Source organism: Hippoglossus stenolepis, chromosome 9 (genome assembly GCF_022539355.2).
Source record: "Hippoglossus stenolepis isolate QCI-W04-F060 chromosome 9, HSTE1.2, whole genome shotgun sequence".
NCBI lineage: Eukaryota > Metazoa > Chordata > Actinopteri > Pleuronectiformes > Pleuronectidae > Hippoglossus > Hippoglossus stenolepis.
In genome coordinates, this window is record NC_061491.1 from 18,936,285 (window position 1) to 18,954,468 (window position 18,184).

The window sequence follows — 18,184 nt, forward strand, 5'->3', positions numbered from 1 at the left end:
CAGGTTGTCAATCAGGGCCCCGAGAATAGGAGAGTGACATCCGCTGTGAGGGGGTTTGTGTCTCAGCCACCTGCAGCGCACACATTCAGGCAGAGTTACAAACACTTGAAAATAAAAAAACTTAATTAGGAATGATGCTAATACACTTTCATTGATCAAACTAATAAGATGATATGAGGAAAAATCACATGTGTTTTCTTATTAGAAGGGTCAGACCCTGTAATTTTAATATTGTGCTTTGGTGTGATGTCACACGTGTTTGGTTTTAAATAAACTGTAAAAAGACAAATAAATGGATAAAATAAAATGAATTTATGATTAAATACATTGATACATCATGAAGTCTCAGAAGGATCTGGGGCCCTGGGACATTTCTTCACTCGGCCTGAAGTTTATTGTACTAAAGCAGGGATTCCAAAACCTTTGAGTCCTTGATGCCCATTATCCCAAAGGATATTTTAGCTGAGCTTGTTCACAAAAAATCTCACATGTGCAATGTTTCCTGTGGTGCTGTAAACTGACCTGCTGCAACTGATGCTGTCACTCATCTGTCATAATCACCATGCATGGTTATTTACATGGTTTTATTCTAACAAGTACTTTTTTTAGCTTTTGGAACAATTATGGCTAAAATATGATATTGAGAATTGCATCTAAATTGTATTTGATGTCTGTAAATCACCTTGTGACCCTTTTGTGTCTCATTAAAGGTCATACTTCTTCTAACATGTTAGAAGAAGTATGGCCTCGTCCAGATCTTCACAGTCACAGCAGCATCCGTACTGGTAGATATCACACTCGCAGCAGCACATGGGATCATCTGGCTCCGGAGGCTTTAACTTCTCCCATTTCATTATGGCTTCCTGAAGTTCACAGGGCAACTTCGTTCTCTGGAGCGATGCACAAATGAACTACACCATTAAAACAAACTATTAGTGCAGGGAACATATCTATGGAAATGTACTGACAGAATCTATAACACAAAAACACACACATACGATCTATAACTTTGAAAAAAGCACATATATACATACATATCAACATATATATAGGAGCAATTATCGTAATTATACTTTACATCTGAATTGGCAGCAATATTTCATCTATCTTACTGTCTATAATGATATAAAACCATGCCTGTGCTCGGGCCCGTTTGTGCTACAACGTAGCCCTAGTAATCCTTACAATTTCAATAGGGCCTCCCACCGTTCGGTGCTCGGGCCCTAAATATCTTAATAGAGAAATTTCGGTGCCATCAGACCTGACTTGAACGCCTCAACGTCGCTCCTCTGACGACATCACTGTGCGACTGTGTTTACAGCCAGCACGGCGCTCTCCTGCCTCAGTACGAGGATCATTTGAAAACAGTTTTCCAGCAGGTTTCCCTGTAACTTCCGGGGAGGATGACCATGGATGTGACTTTCCTCGGGACCGGCTCGGCCTACCCGTCCCCTCACCGCGGGGCCTCGGCTCTGGTGCTGCGGACAGAGGGGGACTGTTGGCTGTTCGACTGCGGGGAGGGGACCCAGACTCAGCTGATGAGGAGCCCGCTCAGAGCCGGTGAGTCCCCGCGGCTCCAGTCCCTCAGCAGCCCCGCCCCCAATTTACTGCTTCTCAGATAAAGTCTTAAATGTACTTAAAAAAAGATCTAATAGGAATGAATGAACTCGTGTTGTACTCTTGTTTTATACATGATCAAAAACTCGAGTTATCTGAGTAATTGACATTTTAAAATAAGATTGATATTGCAGTGATTTCTTGGTCCTGAAAATTTCCCATGTAAATGTTTAACATAATCATGATAGTTTTCATTCTAGTACAGTCAATGTAAAAATTAAAGCAATTTAACCTTCTTTATTTCATCTATATAGTACAGTATAGTATTTTTTTAATATTGAACTTTTGTTTACTTTATTCTACTTTCTATTCTCTGACTATTTCTCTTATTGCTCTGCTGAGCTGACCTCTCCTTGTCCAACACCATTGACCCTGTGCAAACTTGAAACTTGTATTTTACTACATTAACATTAACAGGAGAAATAACGTAGAAACCTGAGAGAGCCACATGTGAGGGATCCCTCTCCCAGGACGGACAGAAGTTCAATAGATGTAACTGAACACATACAGTATTTACAACATTGATTAGAAGAAACACTTTGTAACATAATGGTAGTATTTATATATATATATATATATATATATATATATATATATATATATATATATATTTATATTTATATGAGAATGTCTAATAGAGATGAAGGGAGCAGCAATGACAAATGAATTGAGGATATATTGTCAGTATTATTAGAATATGTGAGTAGATGTATTGTATATATATCAAGCAGTCTTGATCATAGTCCCTGATCAGCTGCCACCACGATCATTATAATGTGTCATGTTTTCTACCCAGGGCGAATCTCCAAGGTTTTCATCTCCCACTTGCATGGAGACCACCTGTTCGGTCTGCCCGGTCTGCTCTGCACCATCAGCCTCAACACCAACCCCCAGCAGAACCTGAACTGTGTGGACATCTACGGGCCCCGGGGCCTCCGGCACTTTCTCAGGGTGACACTCGGCCTCACGGGGTCACAGCTGCTCTTCCCTTATGCAGGCAGGTTTGAAATATCAATCTATGCATGATGATTTTTAAAACTGTAGTTCAACTCTTTCACATAAATAGAAAATAGCTGTGTTTCATTAAAAACAATAAACTTCATTTAAATCTTTTACCACCTGCAACTTAATCCACTAACTAAGTGTTTTCATTGTACTTTCAATTGCACTTTACATTGTAGGGTCAAGACGCTTCAATGTCATATCATATTAAATCTGCTGTGACGTTCACCTACATGTGTTTGTTGCTGCAGTTCATGAGCTGGAGCCCACCGCTGACCAGAGTCCAGAGGAGGGACAGCTCAGTCTGGAGGTAAGTGACTGGTTGTGGTGTTTTCATGTGTGGTAAAAATCATACTTCACCACTCACTGTTAAAACAGCACAGTATGCTACACTACACTTCAAGGGACTGGAAATATGACAATGATTTTAGACATTCTTAAAAGGCCACTAGCTTTTATCCAAAGATTTGGCCCCTCGCCCAAAAAAGCTCAATCAAGCCTGGATTCTGTTTACACCAAACCCCAGAATAGCGTAAACCACAGAATATACTGAGCCCAAACATACAGTTTATTACCTCTGAAAATTGATTGTGATTATTCTCTCTTTCCAGATGACAGCAGAGAGCGGACCTCTGCACCCGCAGGAGCGACCGGGCAGAACGATCCCTCTGGACGTCTCTAGTGACTCCTACCTCCTGTTTGAAGACAAGAAGTTTGTGGTCAAAGCGTTCAGGCTGTTCCACCGTGTCCCTTCCTTTGGTTTTTGCATTAAGGAGCACGATCGTCCCGGAAGACTGAAAACTGAAATGCTGAAGGAACTGGGTAAGAATCTCTCTGTGTGGTTTTTGACAAAGATATAAACTGTATGTGAATTGTGTCTATTTAATTCAGTTGATTTTCTATTCTGTATTGAAAATAACGTTGAGGTCCTGTAGTTTTTGGATTCCGAATTACACACAGTTCACTCAGACTATTACAGAAAGGTGACTGGTCTCTCCTTGTGTCTGTCAGGCCTGAAACCAGGGCCTCTCTACGGCCGTCTCAAAGCTGGCGAGTCTGTAACTTTGGGAAGTGGGCGTGTGGTGCTGCCTACTGACGTGCAGGAGGAATCCATTCCAGGCAGGAAAGTCTGCATTTTCGGAGACTGCAGCTCAGTTCTCGGGGAAGGAGCGCTGAGTCTGTGCAATGGAGCGGACGTTCTGGTTCACGAGGCAACTCTGGGGAACGAGCACCGGGAGAAAGCAGTGGACCACGGACACAGCACGCCCGAGATGGCAGCGGCGGTGGCATGTGCCTGCAGTGCACGGAAGCTGGTGCTGTACCACTTCAGTCAGAGGTACAAACCCAGCTCCCTGCAGAAAGAGGGAGACGAGGACGACGTGTCAGAGCTGAAGCGACAGGCTGAAGAGGCTCTGCTGGACAGTGGTGTAGAAGTGACTCTGGCTGAGGACTTGCTGACTCTGCCCATTCCTGTCAGGAGACCAAGATGAGGAATAACCAGTTGTCAGCACTAGGGAGGCCATGGTGTGGAAATGTTCCCACTGAGTAATAAACTCGTGACAACACCAGTTTTACTGATTACACTGGACATTTAACAAGAAAAGACGTGTGTTGGCTCAGTGTCTCTACAGCGTTCCCTGAGTGAGATTTAAGGAAAATGAAAAGCATTAGAATCAGAACAACGGCTTTTTAAATATAGGCGTCAGTAGTGATTCAGTCAGAAATGTTTGTCTGTAGACAGCCATACAAGCCAGTAGCCAGTCGGATTCATCTTTAGCCTTTGCGATCGTTACTATTTTTTTGTTTATTGTTTTGCTGGCTGTTTGGATTGGCTCCCAAGGGTTTGGATCTCGATCTCGCTCTCTCACAAACCTGGATCATGTTAAACATGCAGCTTTTATAAATGTCTCTCTCGAACAGGCAGCAAGCACGAGGCATTTCTTGGCAGGAGGAATTTTCTAGTTATTTTGCTCACAGAGTACTCCTTAGATTGAATTATTCAAATCAGAAAAAACTCATCAGAAAAAATAAGGCAAATTCTTACTTTAAATCAAAAATATTTAATTTCCAACAAATATCAGTGGAAAAATTCTGCCATTTGCAGAAACTTTCCCCCCAATTTTGAACAAAATGTCTTAAACTTTTCCAGAACATTTTCCAAAATATCTCCATGTCCTCACCTTCTGCTGCTGTCTGAGTCCTGTCTGTTAATCTTCAAGTCATTTTTTAAGTTTCTTTAATTCCCTGACATTTTCTGAAATATTCTTGGAAATTTTACAAAATAAAAATAAAATCCCTAAAAAAACTCCTAATCAGATTTCTATGAAACTTGGCCAAAGGATGGGACATGGGCCAAGAAAGTGTGTGAAATGTTGTGTAGATCCAAATAAAGATTTAAATTTGTGCCTTGGCACAGTAATGTGCTATTTTGAGTGCCAGTCTAGATACATCAGTTTTGAGTCTTTGCGTCTGTTCATGTGAGCTTGTAAATAAAACCACATCTTTTCACAATTTCCTTATGATGATAAAAGAACATGCGTTCATCTCTGAACATTTTCCAGAGCTTTATTTCTGGATCTGTACACAAGGTATTAAAGTACAACAGAAAATACAAAATAATGTTTAACAAAAGAAAAAAAAAAACTCAATGTTTATGTACAATTCTTATAAACAATAAAGATAGCTTCTTGAACAATTCTCATAGTGAAGTTTTTGATTGTCTATATTTCTGGATATACATTTTTAAGTTTTGTAGGTTTTTATTCACAAAGGTGTTTTTGTTTTCGTCAAAGGACTGGAGTTTTCTTTTTCAAAACAACTGCTATATTTTGTCTTTTTAAACTTCAAAACACAATACAAAATATAAAATAAATTTGTTTAGTGCTTGCTTGCACACACAAGTCTCATATCAATAAAATATCACATTTTTGAGAGTTCACAGGGTGGTGAAAAACCTACTTCTACTACTTAATGGCCTTAACATTCTGACAGGTTTTCTGAGTCTTTGTACAAACCACAGGTGAAATAAATATCACTGCACTGCTAAAGCTAGAAGAGCTTGGAGGACCTACTGCATTATGCACATTGCATTCAAAGAGAAATGAGCTCTCCACATACATTAAGAGCAGCAGCCATCCCTTTACCATCAAGACAAATAGACGACATGTAAAAAGAGTTTTTTCAAGGAAAGAAGAAGATGAGCGTCTTTTACACACGGCTGCAAGTTTCAAACGCAAAACTGCAACACTGAGTAATATCAATACGTCTTCGGGTAAAGCCGTTTTGAGTGGTACACTTGAGAAGCGGACGCAGCTGGCATGCGTGGTTTCAGCCATGTCCTAGTGTGTGGGTATCATGACTTTTCCAGAAAGAAAGAAAACAAAATTCAAACACCAAGTCAACCGGTAAAATGCGGAACTCAAAATATATCTGTACATATCTACAAATTATTGCCTTTTTGACAAGGAATCAAATTAAAAACTTTGTATCAACACAGATTCACAAGTGTAAGAGGTCAGTTAATAGACTTTTAAAGGCTATTTGCTAATTATTTACATGAAACGCGAACGTGAATATCTTCTCTGATGATGCTGGGCTTGGAAACTGAATTTACTTGAGCGAACCTAAAAGATGACGTAGAGGCGTGAATCATGTCTGTACATACAAAACGGTGAAATACTACAACTATGGGCACGACGAACATGATGAACCCCTGAAACAAACTAATTTGTCATAGCACAATGCATAAATTAAGTAAACACTACTACTGCATCCAACTCAATGACAATGACCCGCTAAACATTTTACAGTTCACAATTATGGACTCAAGTCAAGATAAATACGGCTCCATCTCTGCTACTAGACTCCGAGAAATTGTAGACCCGATTATACGAGGTGTTCTACACTCAGTACATGTTAGGCAGAGGTTGAATACAAAAATCAGAAGTGGCTTTAAATAAAGAGATAATACTGCTAGCTGGCTTACCTAAGACTGCTAAGTGGTCTGAAAGGGGCGCTATGTGATTCAGGAACATAATCTAACATTTAACTTATGAACATACACAGCTCAAGTTGCCTAAGAATGACAACATGAGCTGAAAGGATTTAATTAAATCTCAAAGGTAAAAGTACTTTACTGTGCCAGTTGATGTCGGTGTTTAAACCCAACTAATATGCTTGCATTGCAGTATTGCCATTATGGTTTGTCGGACCAATAGCCTCCAAGGAAGAGGCAGGATTTATATTTAAAAAAGAACTTGATATCCAACAGTAAAACAAGATGACTCCCATTTTACTCTGGACAAGTAATTTTTCACCCGTTTAGAATAGAAAATATATAAAATCGTTGACTATAATTTGGGTTTGACTAGAAGGATTAATAATATGAACTGTAGCAAACATTCAGATGTTCCAATTTGGCCACTTTAAACGATTTAAAAAATAAACTAAAGAAAAGCTTCCACAGGAGATAAGAAAAAAGAAAAAAGAAGGAAAACCAAGTTGGAACGTCTCAGCAGCTGAAGCCAAAAACATCCTGGTCTTCAAGCTAATCTCTGTGCTAGTGTTGTTCTTCATACAATATCTAGCCATTTTATTTGGAGACAAATAAAATCATTAGGACTAGTCTGGTTACTGAAAAGTACCTGTAAACCGAACACTAATTTAAAAAGGAAAAGAAAGTACCACTTCAAAAAACAAAGCAGGCAACTACATGCTAAAAACTAGAGGCAGAGAACTAAGCCAGTTTTGGCAGCTGGAAAGAATGGCAGGATAACATACTGTAGCTGTGAAGATGTGTGTAGATGTCAGGGAGGAAGATACACAACTCTCCGACTGCAGCCGCTGGGCCCAACTGTACATGGACGTTCCACATCTCAAGACCGCAAAAAAATAAAATAAATGGCTATATAAACTCTTGAGAGAAATCAAGATTTTAGTTCTATATGATAGACATCACTGATGTCATATTACACAAAAAATGAAAACAAAGTATATTCATATACATATATATAGATATATATATATATAATAGAATTTAAACAAATTGGATTCTCCAGTGAGGTCAGTCTTATGTACAAGCAAGATAAGGGGTTTCAAAAGGGAAGAGCAAGGGAGGAAGATCACTCTGATTGAAGTGCTGCAGTGTGCTGTGTGTGATGCCGTGCGTGTGCTCCCAGAAACCCATTGGGCTCGCCGTTGCCAGCCAAGCTCCCAAAGTCTGTGACGGATACTGCCATTTTGGCGCCGGTGATTCGGTGGTGGTGCGTCGTTGTCCGTCGCGCCTCGAAGTCAACTCCGAGGTTACCCACAGACACGTCATTGATAAAGGAGTCAGGCAGCGCCATCTTGAGTCTCTTTGAGGGCCGCTCGCAGTCCTTGTTGACGCACACTCCTCCTAGCTGGCCCAGGTCGGTGTGGTAGAAGCCGGCGTCGAGCATGTTGAGGCAGTCGGTGTCTGCACCGTTGGAAGGGAACCCGAGGGATTCGTCGTGGTTAAGGGACCCACGATGGAGACTTTCCAATGGAGGGAAGCTGTAGGAGTCGAGACAGCTAACCTCGGCAGGACTGCACACTGTGGCTACACTGTTACTCAAAGCTGCAAGGAGACAGGACACTCAATTAACACTCAAGAAGTGGAAGACTTTTGGCAAGAAACACATTGACTCCCGTGAAACGTTATCTGACAAAGGAGGAAAATGAATGCAATAGTTTCAAGTATTTCTAGCTTCTGAAGTTTGTCCCATGACTGACCTGTGAGGTCGCTGGCAGTGATGGAGTTGAGCAGGCTCAGCTGGTCGGTGGTCGTCTCCAGTCTTCCTCCTCCACCAGCTCCCGAACACACTGAGGAACTGTCCACTGCCAGTCCCTCTGCTTCATCCACCAGCCTGTCCATCAGGTCACTGAACACAACAGAACATTTATTAAAACAAGTTCCTTGACAGTGAGTCTCACACAGTATGACATGCATACAAATAGTCTAAAAGTACAAAAGAGAAATTTCCAATGCAACGGCATAAGACATGTAATGAGTTGAGGGGTTACATTCATATTCCAAAGTGCCCAAAAAAAAATACTACAAATAGATACAATATGTTCACTTTGCTAAATACCTTATGACAGACCACCATCTCTCTAAATAAATGTCCATCCGGAATTGCAGTTTCGCTGTTATATTTCACATACAGTTTACAAACTAGAGTCTTTGGGTCCATTGGTCCAAGGTAGGCTGAGGTAGGGGGAGCATCCCCCATCTTTCTAGGTCATTTTTTTATCTGAGAAATGAGTTTATCATAATTAGCTTTGTATAATTGAGAAGAGTTAGGACTCAGAATGACCCCCAAGCACTTAAAGCCCTTTTTTGGCCATCTGAATTTCGTCTCTCCGTCTAACTGTTGGACCAGTCTCCTGTGATCATCATTGCTTCCGATTTCGCCTCATTGACCTTGTACCCTGAGATTTACCCAAAGTTCCTCAGACATTGCATGAGAGCAGTGTTTTTTCAAAGCTCATTGTATTAAACATGGGCACAAATATGAACCTAACACAGATGGGTGTCTTCCCCTGTCACTTACGTTACACCGGGATAGCTGCTGTATTTTTTCTTTCCAAACCGATTCTGCTGCACAAAGAAGTCAAAGCGCTCCGACTTCTTCCACATGTAATAAAACGCCACACATTCTGCTACAGTTCGTGTTGGGACCTAAGGGGGGAAAGGAAATCAATAAAAAAGGAATGAGAAACTCTCACAGCTTTATATGCATCGACATGCATTAAGAAATCAGGTAGTAACTCAAACTCACTTTGTGTTTCTGTATGAGGTGGAAATTTTTGTCATACATCTGTAGTGCATGTTCAAAGTTCTTGCATTCCTCTTCCGACCAAGGAGGAGATTTTCCTGAAAGGAAACCAGAAAACCATTTATATATTGATGCACAATCGTGTGATGCAAAACAAAACATTAACAACATCAGGAAAATTATATTCAATCTATATTATCCCCAAACTGTCTTTTTATACAAAGAAAAACTAATTTACCAAAGTCTTCCTTGTGATGTCTGAGGATCAACATGTTCTTGTAGTATAACAACAAAATCCAAGGAACCCCTGGGTCTCAATCAAGTATTTTCTGATCATCATTGCAAAATCACACGTCAAAGAATGAGGAGGTGAAAACTGTTACATGTGACTGAAGGATTTCCAAGTAGTCTTCCAGTGGGATGAGATTTTCCTATTGTTATAAAAAGGTCACCAATTAAAATTGTACAAATTTGATTGCGGACCCATTGCCATGGACCTAATACGTATTATATTCAGGAGTGCACAATCTCAAAAAGAATAGAAATAACATAAAATCTGAAATTAAAAGATGACTGGACACAAGTACTAAAGGGGATTTGTGTCATATTACATTTTCTTAATTTAAATATTAAGTGTATTTTACTTACTGATTTAATTTTTTTCATTTTCCTTGAATCAAGATGATTAAGAATATGCAATAAAAATCCATTCTAAATTCTCGCTCCATCTGAGCTCATGTGTGACTGACAAATCCTGACAAATAATCATTGGATGAGTCTGATGCTTACTGTGGACATTTATGATCCAAAGGTAACGAGTGAGCATAGAAAACTCCCGAAACTTCACCAAGTGGTCACTCAAATCTACTTCTATTGTCATCTACCCAGTACAATGTTGACTGTTAAGTGATTTTAGGTTGCCTGCCAACAAATCTACACAAGACCCATGACACCACCATTTTCTTCTCTTACCTTTCGAGGACTTAATGCGGCTGCAGTATCTCTCTAGTGCTTCGCGTGTGTTGTAGTTGCACTTGAAAAGCTCATGCAATGCCTATGAGGAAAGAGTGGAGTGGTCAAAACCGAAATATTGTGTGTACCTTAGAAACAAATAATCTGCAGAACTCAGAACAAATGTGAAGAATTCAAAATCAAATTGATACAGGACATGGTAATTGGGTTAATGATAAAACAATGTCGACACTCACATACATTGTTTATCTGCTCATCACTAAGGTTAAACAGGAAAGGTTTGATAATGACATGACTGACCTGCTCATCGTCTCGAACGTGCATCCCTGGTTTGTCAAATCCTATCTTTTCATCTGTTGTTCGTGACAACACTTCAGACAGAAAACCCCTGACCTTGTTTTCTGCCATTGTACCTGGGCTCCACAATAACTCATCTTCATCATCATAAACTGCAAAAGAAAGTACATCACAGTGAGATTAGTCACATTGTGTTGTTACATTAAACAACATATTAGGCGTAAGCTCTAAAAACAGAAATGCGGAAGTTACCTTTCTCCCCATCTTTGTAGTGACAGATGCAATAAGGAACCTCTGCTTGGTACTGTGTTCCCACCATTATTTCCTTTAATAGAAAGACAAAAACATTATATTTGAACCCACAACTAAACTGGTACAGAATCAGCATGAAAGATGAAGTTAACTTAGCCCTAAGGCTTTAGGAGATTATATTCAAACAATACTTTGGTTTTAGATGCTTTTTACAAGGGTCCTTAGGTTTTCATGGATAAATGTGTTCCAAGTTGAAATGTGTGGTTTACATTCATGACACTAGGGGGAAAGTAGAGCTATATGTCAACATTTTCTTTGATGATTTGGTAAAGATTAGGGGTAGGACAATCATGTTGGTTGGTTCGGATGGAAAACGAAATATGAATCCACTTATGTTACTGAATATGGTTATTTTTAACAAATGTACTTTATTTGACTTTTTAAAAAACGTTCTGAATAATCTGAAGTAAACCATGTAATTTCAGATTTCATGGATAAATGTGTTTCAAGTTGAAACGTGTTGTTTACCTTTCTGGAGTCTTCTGGGCTTGGGCCATCTTCATCACACTCCGACTCTTTGTCACCATCCGAGATGGCGTTGGCTGTACAATAAAATATAAACAACGTCAGGTGAATAACTTTACACACAAAGGGGCACAACTCGGACTGGGTGGCCTGATGTTTTAACTGTCAACTGTAGTACTGTAACAGTTGATCTTGCCATTTCCACTTCTATAATAAAAATCCCTGACACATTAACTACTTTTAAATCTCTACTTCCTAAATAAAATTAAGACAAATCTGAAATAAGACTGGGCTATTTTGTGCAGTGACACATCGTTGCACAGCATTTTTTAGCCCGCCCAAAAATTGTCAGATCATAAATTTAATGCAGCTCTTTGTGCATGACTATACTTTGGCGAGTTCAGAAATTATTAAAAACGCAATTTTAAAAGTGGAATTCAGAAGTCTTGAGACCACTTTCCCCTTCACTTGAATTCAACCGTTGGATCCGGTTTCAAATAATTCAAGTTTGCAGGGTTTTTCCTGCATAGAGAATACGGAGGCGCCTCCGTCAAATTTCGTGCTCGGTCAGGAAAAACCCTGAGTTTGTGAACGTTAAACTTAGCTAAAATAGTTCTAATTGCAGAGTTTACTAGTTCACAAAAGGTATTAAGATGTATAGATATTACATTTTCATATATATATAAAAGATAAAGAATTGAGTTTAAATAATTTTAAAACAGGTTCTGCATTACAAGATTTAATCTGGCAAAGCAACAGACAACAAGCACTTCGTTTGTGTAACCTATCACTTACATCGAAGTGTTCTTGGGAAGAAATCAGTGGCCTCATGGGAGGTGACTGAAGGGGTCAGATCATCAGCTGAGGACTGGGTCTCCTCCTCGTAGTCTCCAGACAGCAAGTCTTTAGCTATTTCTTCCTAAAGAGAAAAAATAATATCCACTGTAAACAGAGGGAACGTATGTGTACAAAATATCTAAATTACAACTATGAAAATTAAATCGGTTTTCTTCTCATATTTCCCCCCAAAACTCTTTTAATGGCTGGGTAACATTACAGTAGAAGAGCAGAAGTTCACCTTGTCCAAAGTCATGTCAGGCAGCTCATCAGTGATGTCTCCTGAGGAGCTGTCTATACTGGAGCCTGCTGATGCCTCATAGCGATAGATGGCCAATAGTTCTTCCAAAGGCATGGTCCCCTCCTGGTGGGGAGAGAGGCAAAATCATGTTTACTTAATATACTTCATAAATTAAGTAAACATATCACAGAATCATCCATCACAATATAAATTACTATACAACATTCATATTGAAAACTATTACATATTTCACTTAAACGGACCCAAAGGTTAAGGACTGCTAAAAACTTTGAGAAAAACAAGATATCTTTTTATTCCAAATGTAAATATATCACAATAAGACAAATATCTGAGTATTACCGAGTAATATATATTTTTAACTTAGTTGACCTTTAGTGATTGTACTATCAGCAGCTATGAATCTGACGAGTTCCCCTTGTCCTCATAAAAGCCACAAAAGCAATTGTCACAGTCTTAAAATATTAACCTTTTTTCCTTGTGACAACTCAGCATCAATATTTACAGCCCTACGTACACGACAGAGCACTCTGGCTTCCACTCAAATTAAATGATACATACACAACTTTCATAAGCACAAAAATGCAAATTCAAATGCTTAAATGTACACGTGTTGCATTTACACAGGTAAAAAACTGTTAAGGGCATTTTGAAGTTCACCTTTTCTAGATCTGCAATCTCAGATCTGAAGTTCCTCCCTCCATCTAAAGACTCTTCCTCCTCCAGAGTCCTCTCATCATCGTACTCATGAACTAACATGTCTGCTGTTGGGTCAAAGTCATGGTCCTCTGACGATAAAGAGCCAACTGAGTGAGAGAAAAGGGGGAAAAGAAAAGAATAATCAACGTCTCGTTCTTATTACAGCGTCAATTCACAAGTTAGATTACTTTAACCTTTAGTCAATTTCAAAGCCATTTCCTTAGACAACATACTCCATGTGCAAACACCATCATGTCATCTTGAAATCTCTTCTTAATTAAAATAAACTTGAGTAGATAATCAAAGTTAATTAAATACGTTTGCAGATTCAGTTTATAGCAGAGGTTTCCTTACCTGGACTTGAACTCCCTAGGGAAGCCTGCAAAAGAAGAAGACCAGAGCATAAATGAGCGCTGTGGTTGAAACATGAGTTCAACTGTAAAGCAGGAGGTTCAACAGGATACAGGAAAATCAGGAGAAGCTAAAATGCCTCTAATGTCCGGCACTACGATCAGGGACACTACTCGGACAGGAAGGCAGGTTCTACCGCTAACGTTACCTGCAATAGGTGGCGGCTAGTGTGTTGAGTCGCTAATAAACGCTCCACACAAGAGGACAACTGTGACCGAAACATGGTTTAAAACCCCGGCATTGAGCTGATCACAATGTGTGGGACTCGATCCGAGGCAACACACAGAGATACTTTCAGGCAGTGCGATTTAAAGCGGTGTCGGCTCCACAAACTGTTAGCTAGCCTGCATGCTAACCCCTCCACCAGAGCCTGCTGTTAACGCTATCCGTCGAAAAATGTAAACACTAATTTCGTTTGCGCGGCACCGCGGTCCACGGAGCCGGCTCGTCCTGACAATACAGGAGTCGCCGGTTGAGCCCAGCGAGAGAAAACAGTTTTAATTAATCACACACGAGACGTAGCCGGTTGTTTCCTCCAACCCAGCGCGGCTAACGTTAAATTTACGTATCAATTTACACCGCCGCTACACCGGAGCAGCTGAGAGAGCGAAGGCGCAGCGGCCTGGTAGTGAAGGATCAGCCCGGACATTCAAGCAGATTTTAGAGGAATACAACTGACATTCCGGACGCGACACACGCTCCACGGACGGCAAAAAGCGCCGTGGCCCCAATCGACGGCACAAAAGTGAAAAATACCGGACAGAATTTTCACAAATATCGATTTAAGATCGATTGCTTCTCCCCTGTTTTCCCTCTTACCTCCGCCATATTGGTACCTTTAGCTAATGGGCTCGTTCTAGCGCAGTACCCGGATCTTCGCTCTCAGCCAATCAGAGCTCCAGGTGTCCGCTCGAGTCGTGACGCCGTTCAAACCAGCCACTGCTCACACTATAGAAGCAGATCATCGATATGTAAGCGTGAGAATAAAACATGCAGCAGTGGAACAAGACAATCTACAGTATATCCTCTGTTTATGGTAGTTTTCCCATCATTATTGTTGAAGCTTAAGCACATTGTTGAGCTCTATGACACGAATTGTAATTTGGGAATATGGGCTTTAAAGATAATATGTGATCGATTGATTATCAGTGTATCACACAGTGACATTGTGCTTGAGTGTATGAACGTAACAGCTGGATTTATGTATGCAGCTGTGTCTCATTTAACCCTTTGATACACAACATGGGTCAAAAGTCAGTTTTTATTTTCTGTATCTTTGCAGTGAATGGATTTCATCATTCAGTATTTCAGGAATTCATCAATTAACTTGTGTTTGATCATCACAAATCCTTATTCAAATGTTTCCTTTGTTACTTTTTGAATAGGAACCTTTGTTGTATCACTAAGATTGTATTTGAGTGTTTCTTTGCTATATTTTCGAAATAAATTTATTTTATCATTTAATTTTCTAAGTATTCATTAAATATCGTGTTTTTGCCAAAAATGATTACCAATAATCATTATTTTCCTTTATGATTTAAATAATTAAAATTTAGCAGACACATATTTTTACCATTAGAGATACATATATTTTTACCATTATAAACAAACACAACAATCATTTTTACACACAGAAATGACCCATACAGTATATATTCACTTGTGCCATTCGTTTCAAACAGCTGCTTTTGTACATCTGATGCACGTAAGTCTTATTTTACAAACCATAGTGAGAAAAAGAAAAATGTACAATACTAACAGCTAGTTTTTACCCTTGTTCTGTGCATTAAAAGGGGTTTGCATACCTTTTTTTTTATCAAGGATTAAAGCTGTGTTGTGTCCACACCAACATTTTGTCTTTGTATGTTCCTGTAATAATGGTCACAGCACCTTCAAATAAAAAATTGCTGCCCTCTAAAAATGGAATCACAATAATTCCATTTTTAGAGGGCAGACATTTATTTGATCAATTAATTGATTTGTCATATATAAATAAATACAACTATAAAGCTTAAGCTTTGCAATTGTTATTCGTGGATGTGGAAATTACCAAAAAAATTGGGATAATTAGTTTGGTCTGCTACAGCCACCAGAGGGCAAAAGAACACTTCAAAAGTAGTCCTACAATCCCAACAACATTCATACTGCTCCCTCCCTTCCTGTTTTTGATGACTGTGTAACTTATTTTGATATGTTATCATCAACTGTCATTGGAAAACAGGTTTGCAGCTTTGGCTGGAATTGCAAGAAGTAAAAGTGGAATAGAGGCACAGTTGCAGTTATTATTATGAAAACGATTTACTGTAACTTATCACTGTGAGCAGCAGAGGTTGAGGATTTGTGTTACCACCAGTTCAAGGCAGGTCAGCTGTTTCTTCCTGCAGACTTGCACACGTTTGTGCACAAGGTGCTGGTGATAAATTGTTTTCTGAGGCTGGGAGGTGGACGTCCATGCAGTGAAATGCACAGCTCTATTTATTTATGTACTTAATTTGTCGTATAAAATCATTGTTACAGTAATAACTAGAACTGTAATCCATTTGATTTGAGTTTGTTTTGTTGGATGATTTTATGTATGGGGAGCAACATTGTGGTTTGTCCTCAAGCAGATTTTCTCTTTGTCCGGATGGGCATTCAGCTTGAAATATAAAATCTAGGTTGATATAAGACTTGCTAGAATGACGTCTAATTTCTGCGGTATTACAATAAAAAGTTTATTTCAGATTTTTCAAAGAAAATTAAGAATTATAACTCGACTTTCCTCCTGGTGTTCATCCTTCCACAACATCATTATTGTCTTGTCCTCTTACATATGTTCTTTTCATTCCTCTTATTGTTTTTTGTACCATATTTCAACCCCCCTCAAATAGTAACATTAGATATAGCAGAGATAGCAGCAGATTTATTTCTAAATCAGCATAGCGTATACCCACTTCTAAATCGCCTGTTGTGTGCATCATTAATTCGTGTCCTGCAAGCCATTTCTAGGTAAACAAAAAATGCACGTCACTGTTTATAACACTGTTTACATCCTTTGCTGGACTGCCTGAAAAAAATGAAAATAAGAAGTATAGAGTATACCACTTCTCCATGCACAACTACACCACTAGGTTCAGACAACTTGACTGCCTGTGTTTAATTTCATCTGGTGAGTTGTAATTGTCATATAAGTTTGTTAGATTTGACTTAAAACCTCATATTTATAGGAACACACGTTAATTTACATCAAAAACTACAGCCACACCAGTGGAGTTCACTGAAACTAATTCAGAACCTTTGTGGTACTGTGTAATCTTTACACACTTCTTGCATAAACACATCATATCTCCTGATGTTGACTTGACAGAGCAGTTTAACTATTAGCCATGATGACTGATGGGTTTCAAATGGTGGGTGTTTAACTCTTCAACTATAACAAAGAGTCACAGGGTTTTGTTGTTGTTTACTTATTGGTCAAAATTTGTTATTTTATTTGTCACTGCAATTAAACCCTTGTGCGAATTCCCCATAAAGTGTAGGAAGGGCAGCGTGGGCTTCTTCTGGAGGACTCTGCAAACAAATGAGTCACTATCATCAGATGGTCCGGAAGCAAGAAGTAACTTCTCTGGTTGGACCGCAATAAGGACCATAAACTGGACCAGAGTAAGATTCAAGATTAGACTATGCAGCTATAATAATCCTTAATGAGGAAACTCATTTGCCACCTAAACAAATTATAAACAGGTTACAATACAGTACACAACCATACTGTACAAACTAATCTAAAAATGTCTAATGTCTAAAAAAGTCAAATTGCTGTCCCAACAACACTATTGCTTCTTCTTCTCCTTTTATTTCTTCTCATCATTAGAAGTTCTTCACTTTTTACTGTGGTTGTGGAGGCTGTGTTTGTGTGTACAAGTCCATCCATTACTTTCTCCGTCTCTCCTCTCTCTGTGGTTTATTTAGGATTACCACACTCATTGGAAAGTCCACTTAAAAGCCCACTTTTGCAGAACAATGCATTCAGGAAGATGTGGGCCCTCACCTAAGGAGTGAAGCTGTCAGGTCATCGTGTTATCCTCTGACGTTGGTTGTGGAGAGGCGGCTGCCAGAGAGTCACAATCCATTGTTGGAGTGTAAAACGGATGTGGCTGATTAACACTGGCCCACACCTACACTGGGTTCCGCTATTGTCCAGTAACTGCCCACTCAGCTGATGTGGCATCGGAGGCAGAAGAGAAATTGGAAAACTGACAATTTACTCATAACTATCAATCGTATTTGAGGCCAAATGGACTCATACGCTGCATATCTATTGATCTTGATATGTGGGACACGTCACCACACAATATCGCACTCACAACATCTCCAGGTCTGAGGCATTTAGTATTGTTAACATCTGCAGTTGATGGTGTCAGGGCAGGAATAAAGCATTATCTCACCTTGCACATAGAGTACTTTACATTGTTCTGAAAATCCTTATTGGAAAACACTTGTCAGTATAAGGGGAATTGACGTGTTCATACTAAAACAG

General features: G+C 39.4%; 2 protein-coding genes across 4 annotated transcripts; one reads left to right on the forward strand and one right to left on the reverse strand.

Annotated features, from left to right (window-relative positions):
• The first annotated feature begins 1,299 nt into the window (after positions 1–1,299).
• On the forward strand, positions 1,300–5,311 carry elac1 (elaC ribonuclease Z 1). Its single transcript, XM_035166313.2, has 5 exons — positions 1,300–1,560; positions 2,414–2,614; positions 2,871–2,929; positions 3,231–3,441; positions 3,631–5,311. Exons 1-5 carry the CDS (start codon positions 1,404–1,406, stop codon positions 4,107–4,109), a joined length of 1,107 nt encoding a protein of 368 aa, XP_035022204.1. The 5' UTR covers positions 1,300–1,403; the 3' UTR covers positions 4,110–5,311.
• mier3b (mesoderm induction early response 1, family member 3 b) lies at positions 5,167–14,591 on the reverse strand. 3 transcript variants are annotated; one of them, XM_035166310.2, is made up of 13 exons: positions 14,488–14,591; positions 13,612–13,636; positions 13,219–13,364; positions 12,541–12,663; positions 12,258–12,381; positions 11,466–11,539; positions 10,938–11,010; positions 10,689–10,837; positions 10,389–10,470; positions 9,420–9,514; positions 9,192–9,319; positions 8,371–8,519; positions 5,167–8,215 (listed from the first exon to the last, which is right to left on the reverse strand). In XM_035166310.2, exons 1-13 carry the CDS (start codon positions 14,494–14,496, stop codon positions 7,740–7,742), a joined length of 1,653 nt encoding a protein of 550 aa, XP_035022201.1. In that variant the 5' UTR covers positions 14,497–14,591; the 3' UTR covers positions 5,167–7,739. The 3 variants fall into 3 exon arrangements, with proteins under 3 accessions (XP_035022201.1, XP_035022203.1, XP_035022199.1); XM_035166312.2 differs by lacking the exon at positions 14,488–14,591 and adding an exon at positions 14,348–14,444; XM_035166308.2 differs by lacking the exon at positions 14,488–14,591 and adding an exon at positions 13,817–14,295.
• Between the last annotated feature and the right edge of the window lie 3,593 nt (positions 14,592–18,184).

What these genes read in the sequence shown, in the direction of transcription:
- elac1 (XM_035166313.2), top strand. Translation starts at nt 1,404, where the DNA reads ATGACCATGGATGTGACTTTCCTCGGGACCGGCTCGGCCTACCCGTCC. An exon ending in GCTGCTCTTCCCTTATGCAG is followed by an intron (nt 2,615 to 2,870) that starts GCAGGTTTGAAA and finishes TTGTTGCTGCAG; the next exon opens with TTCATGAGCTGGAGCCCACC. An exon ending in TGAAATGCTGAAGGAACTGG is followed by an intron (nt 3,442 to 3,630) that starts GTAAGAATCTCT and finishes TGTGTCTGTCAG; the next exon opens with GCCTGAAACCAGGGCCTCTC.
- mier3b (XM_035166308.2), bottom strand. Translation starts at nt 13,891, where the DNA reads ATGTTTCGGTCACAGTTGTCCTCTTGTGTGGAGCGTTTATTAGCGACT. An exon ending in GCCCAGAAGACTCCAGAAAG is followed by an intron (nt 11,011 to 11,465) that starts GTAAACAACACG and finishes TTTCTATTAAAG; the next exon opens with GAAATAATGGTGGGAACACA. An exon ending in CCGCATTAAGTCCTCGAAAG is followed by an intron (nt 9,515 to 10,388) that starts GTAAGAGAAGAA and finishes GTTTCCTTTCAG; the next exon opens with GAAAATCTCCTCCTTGGTCG.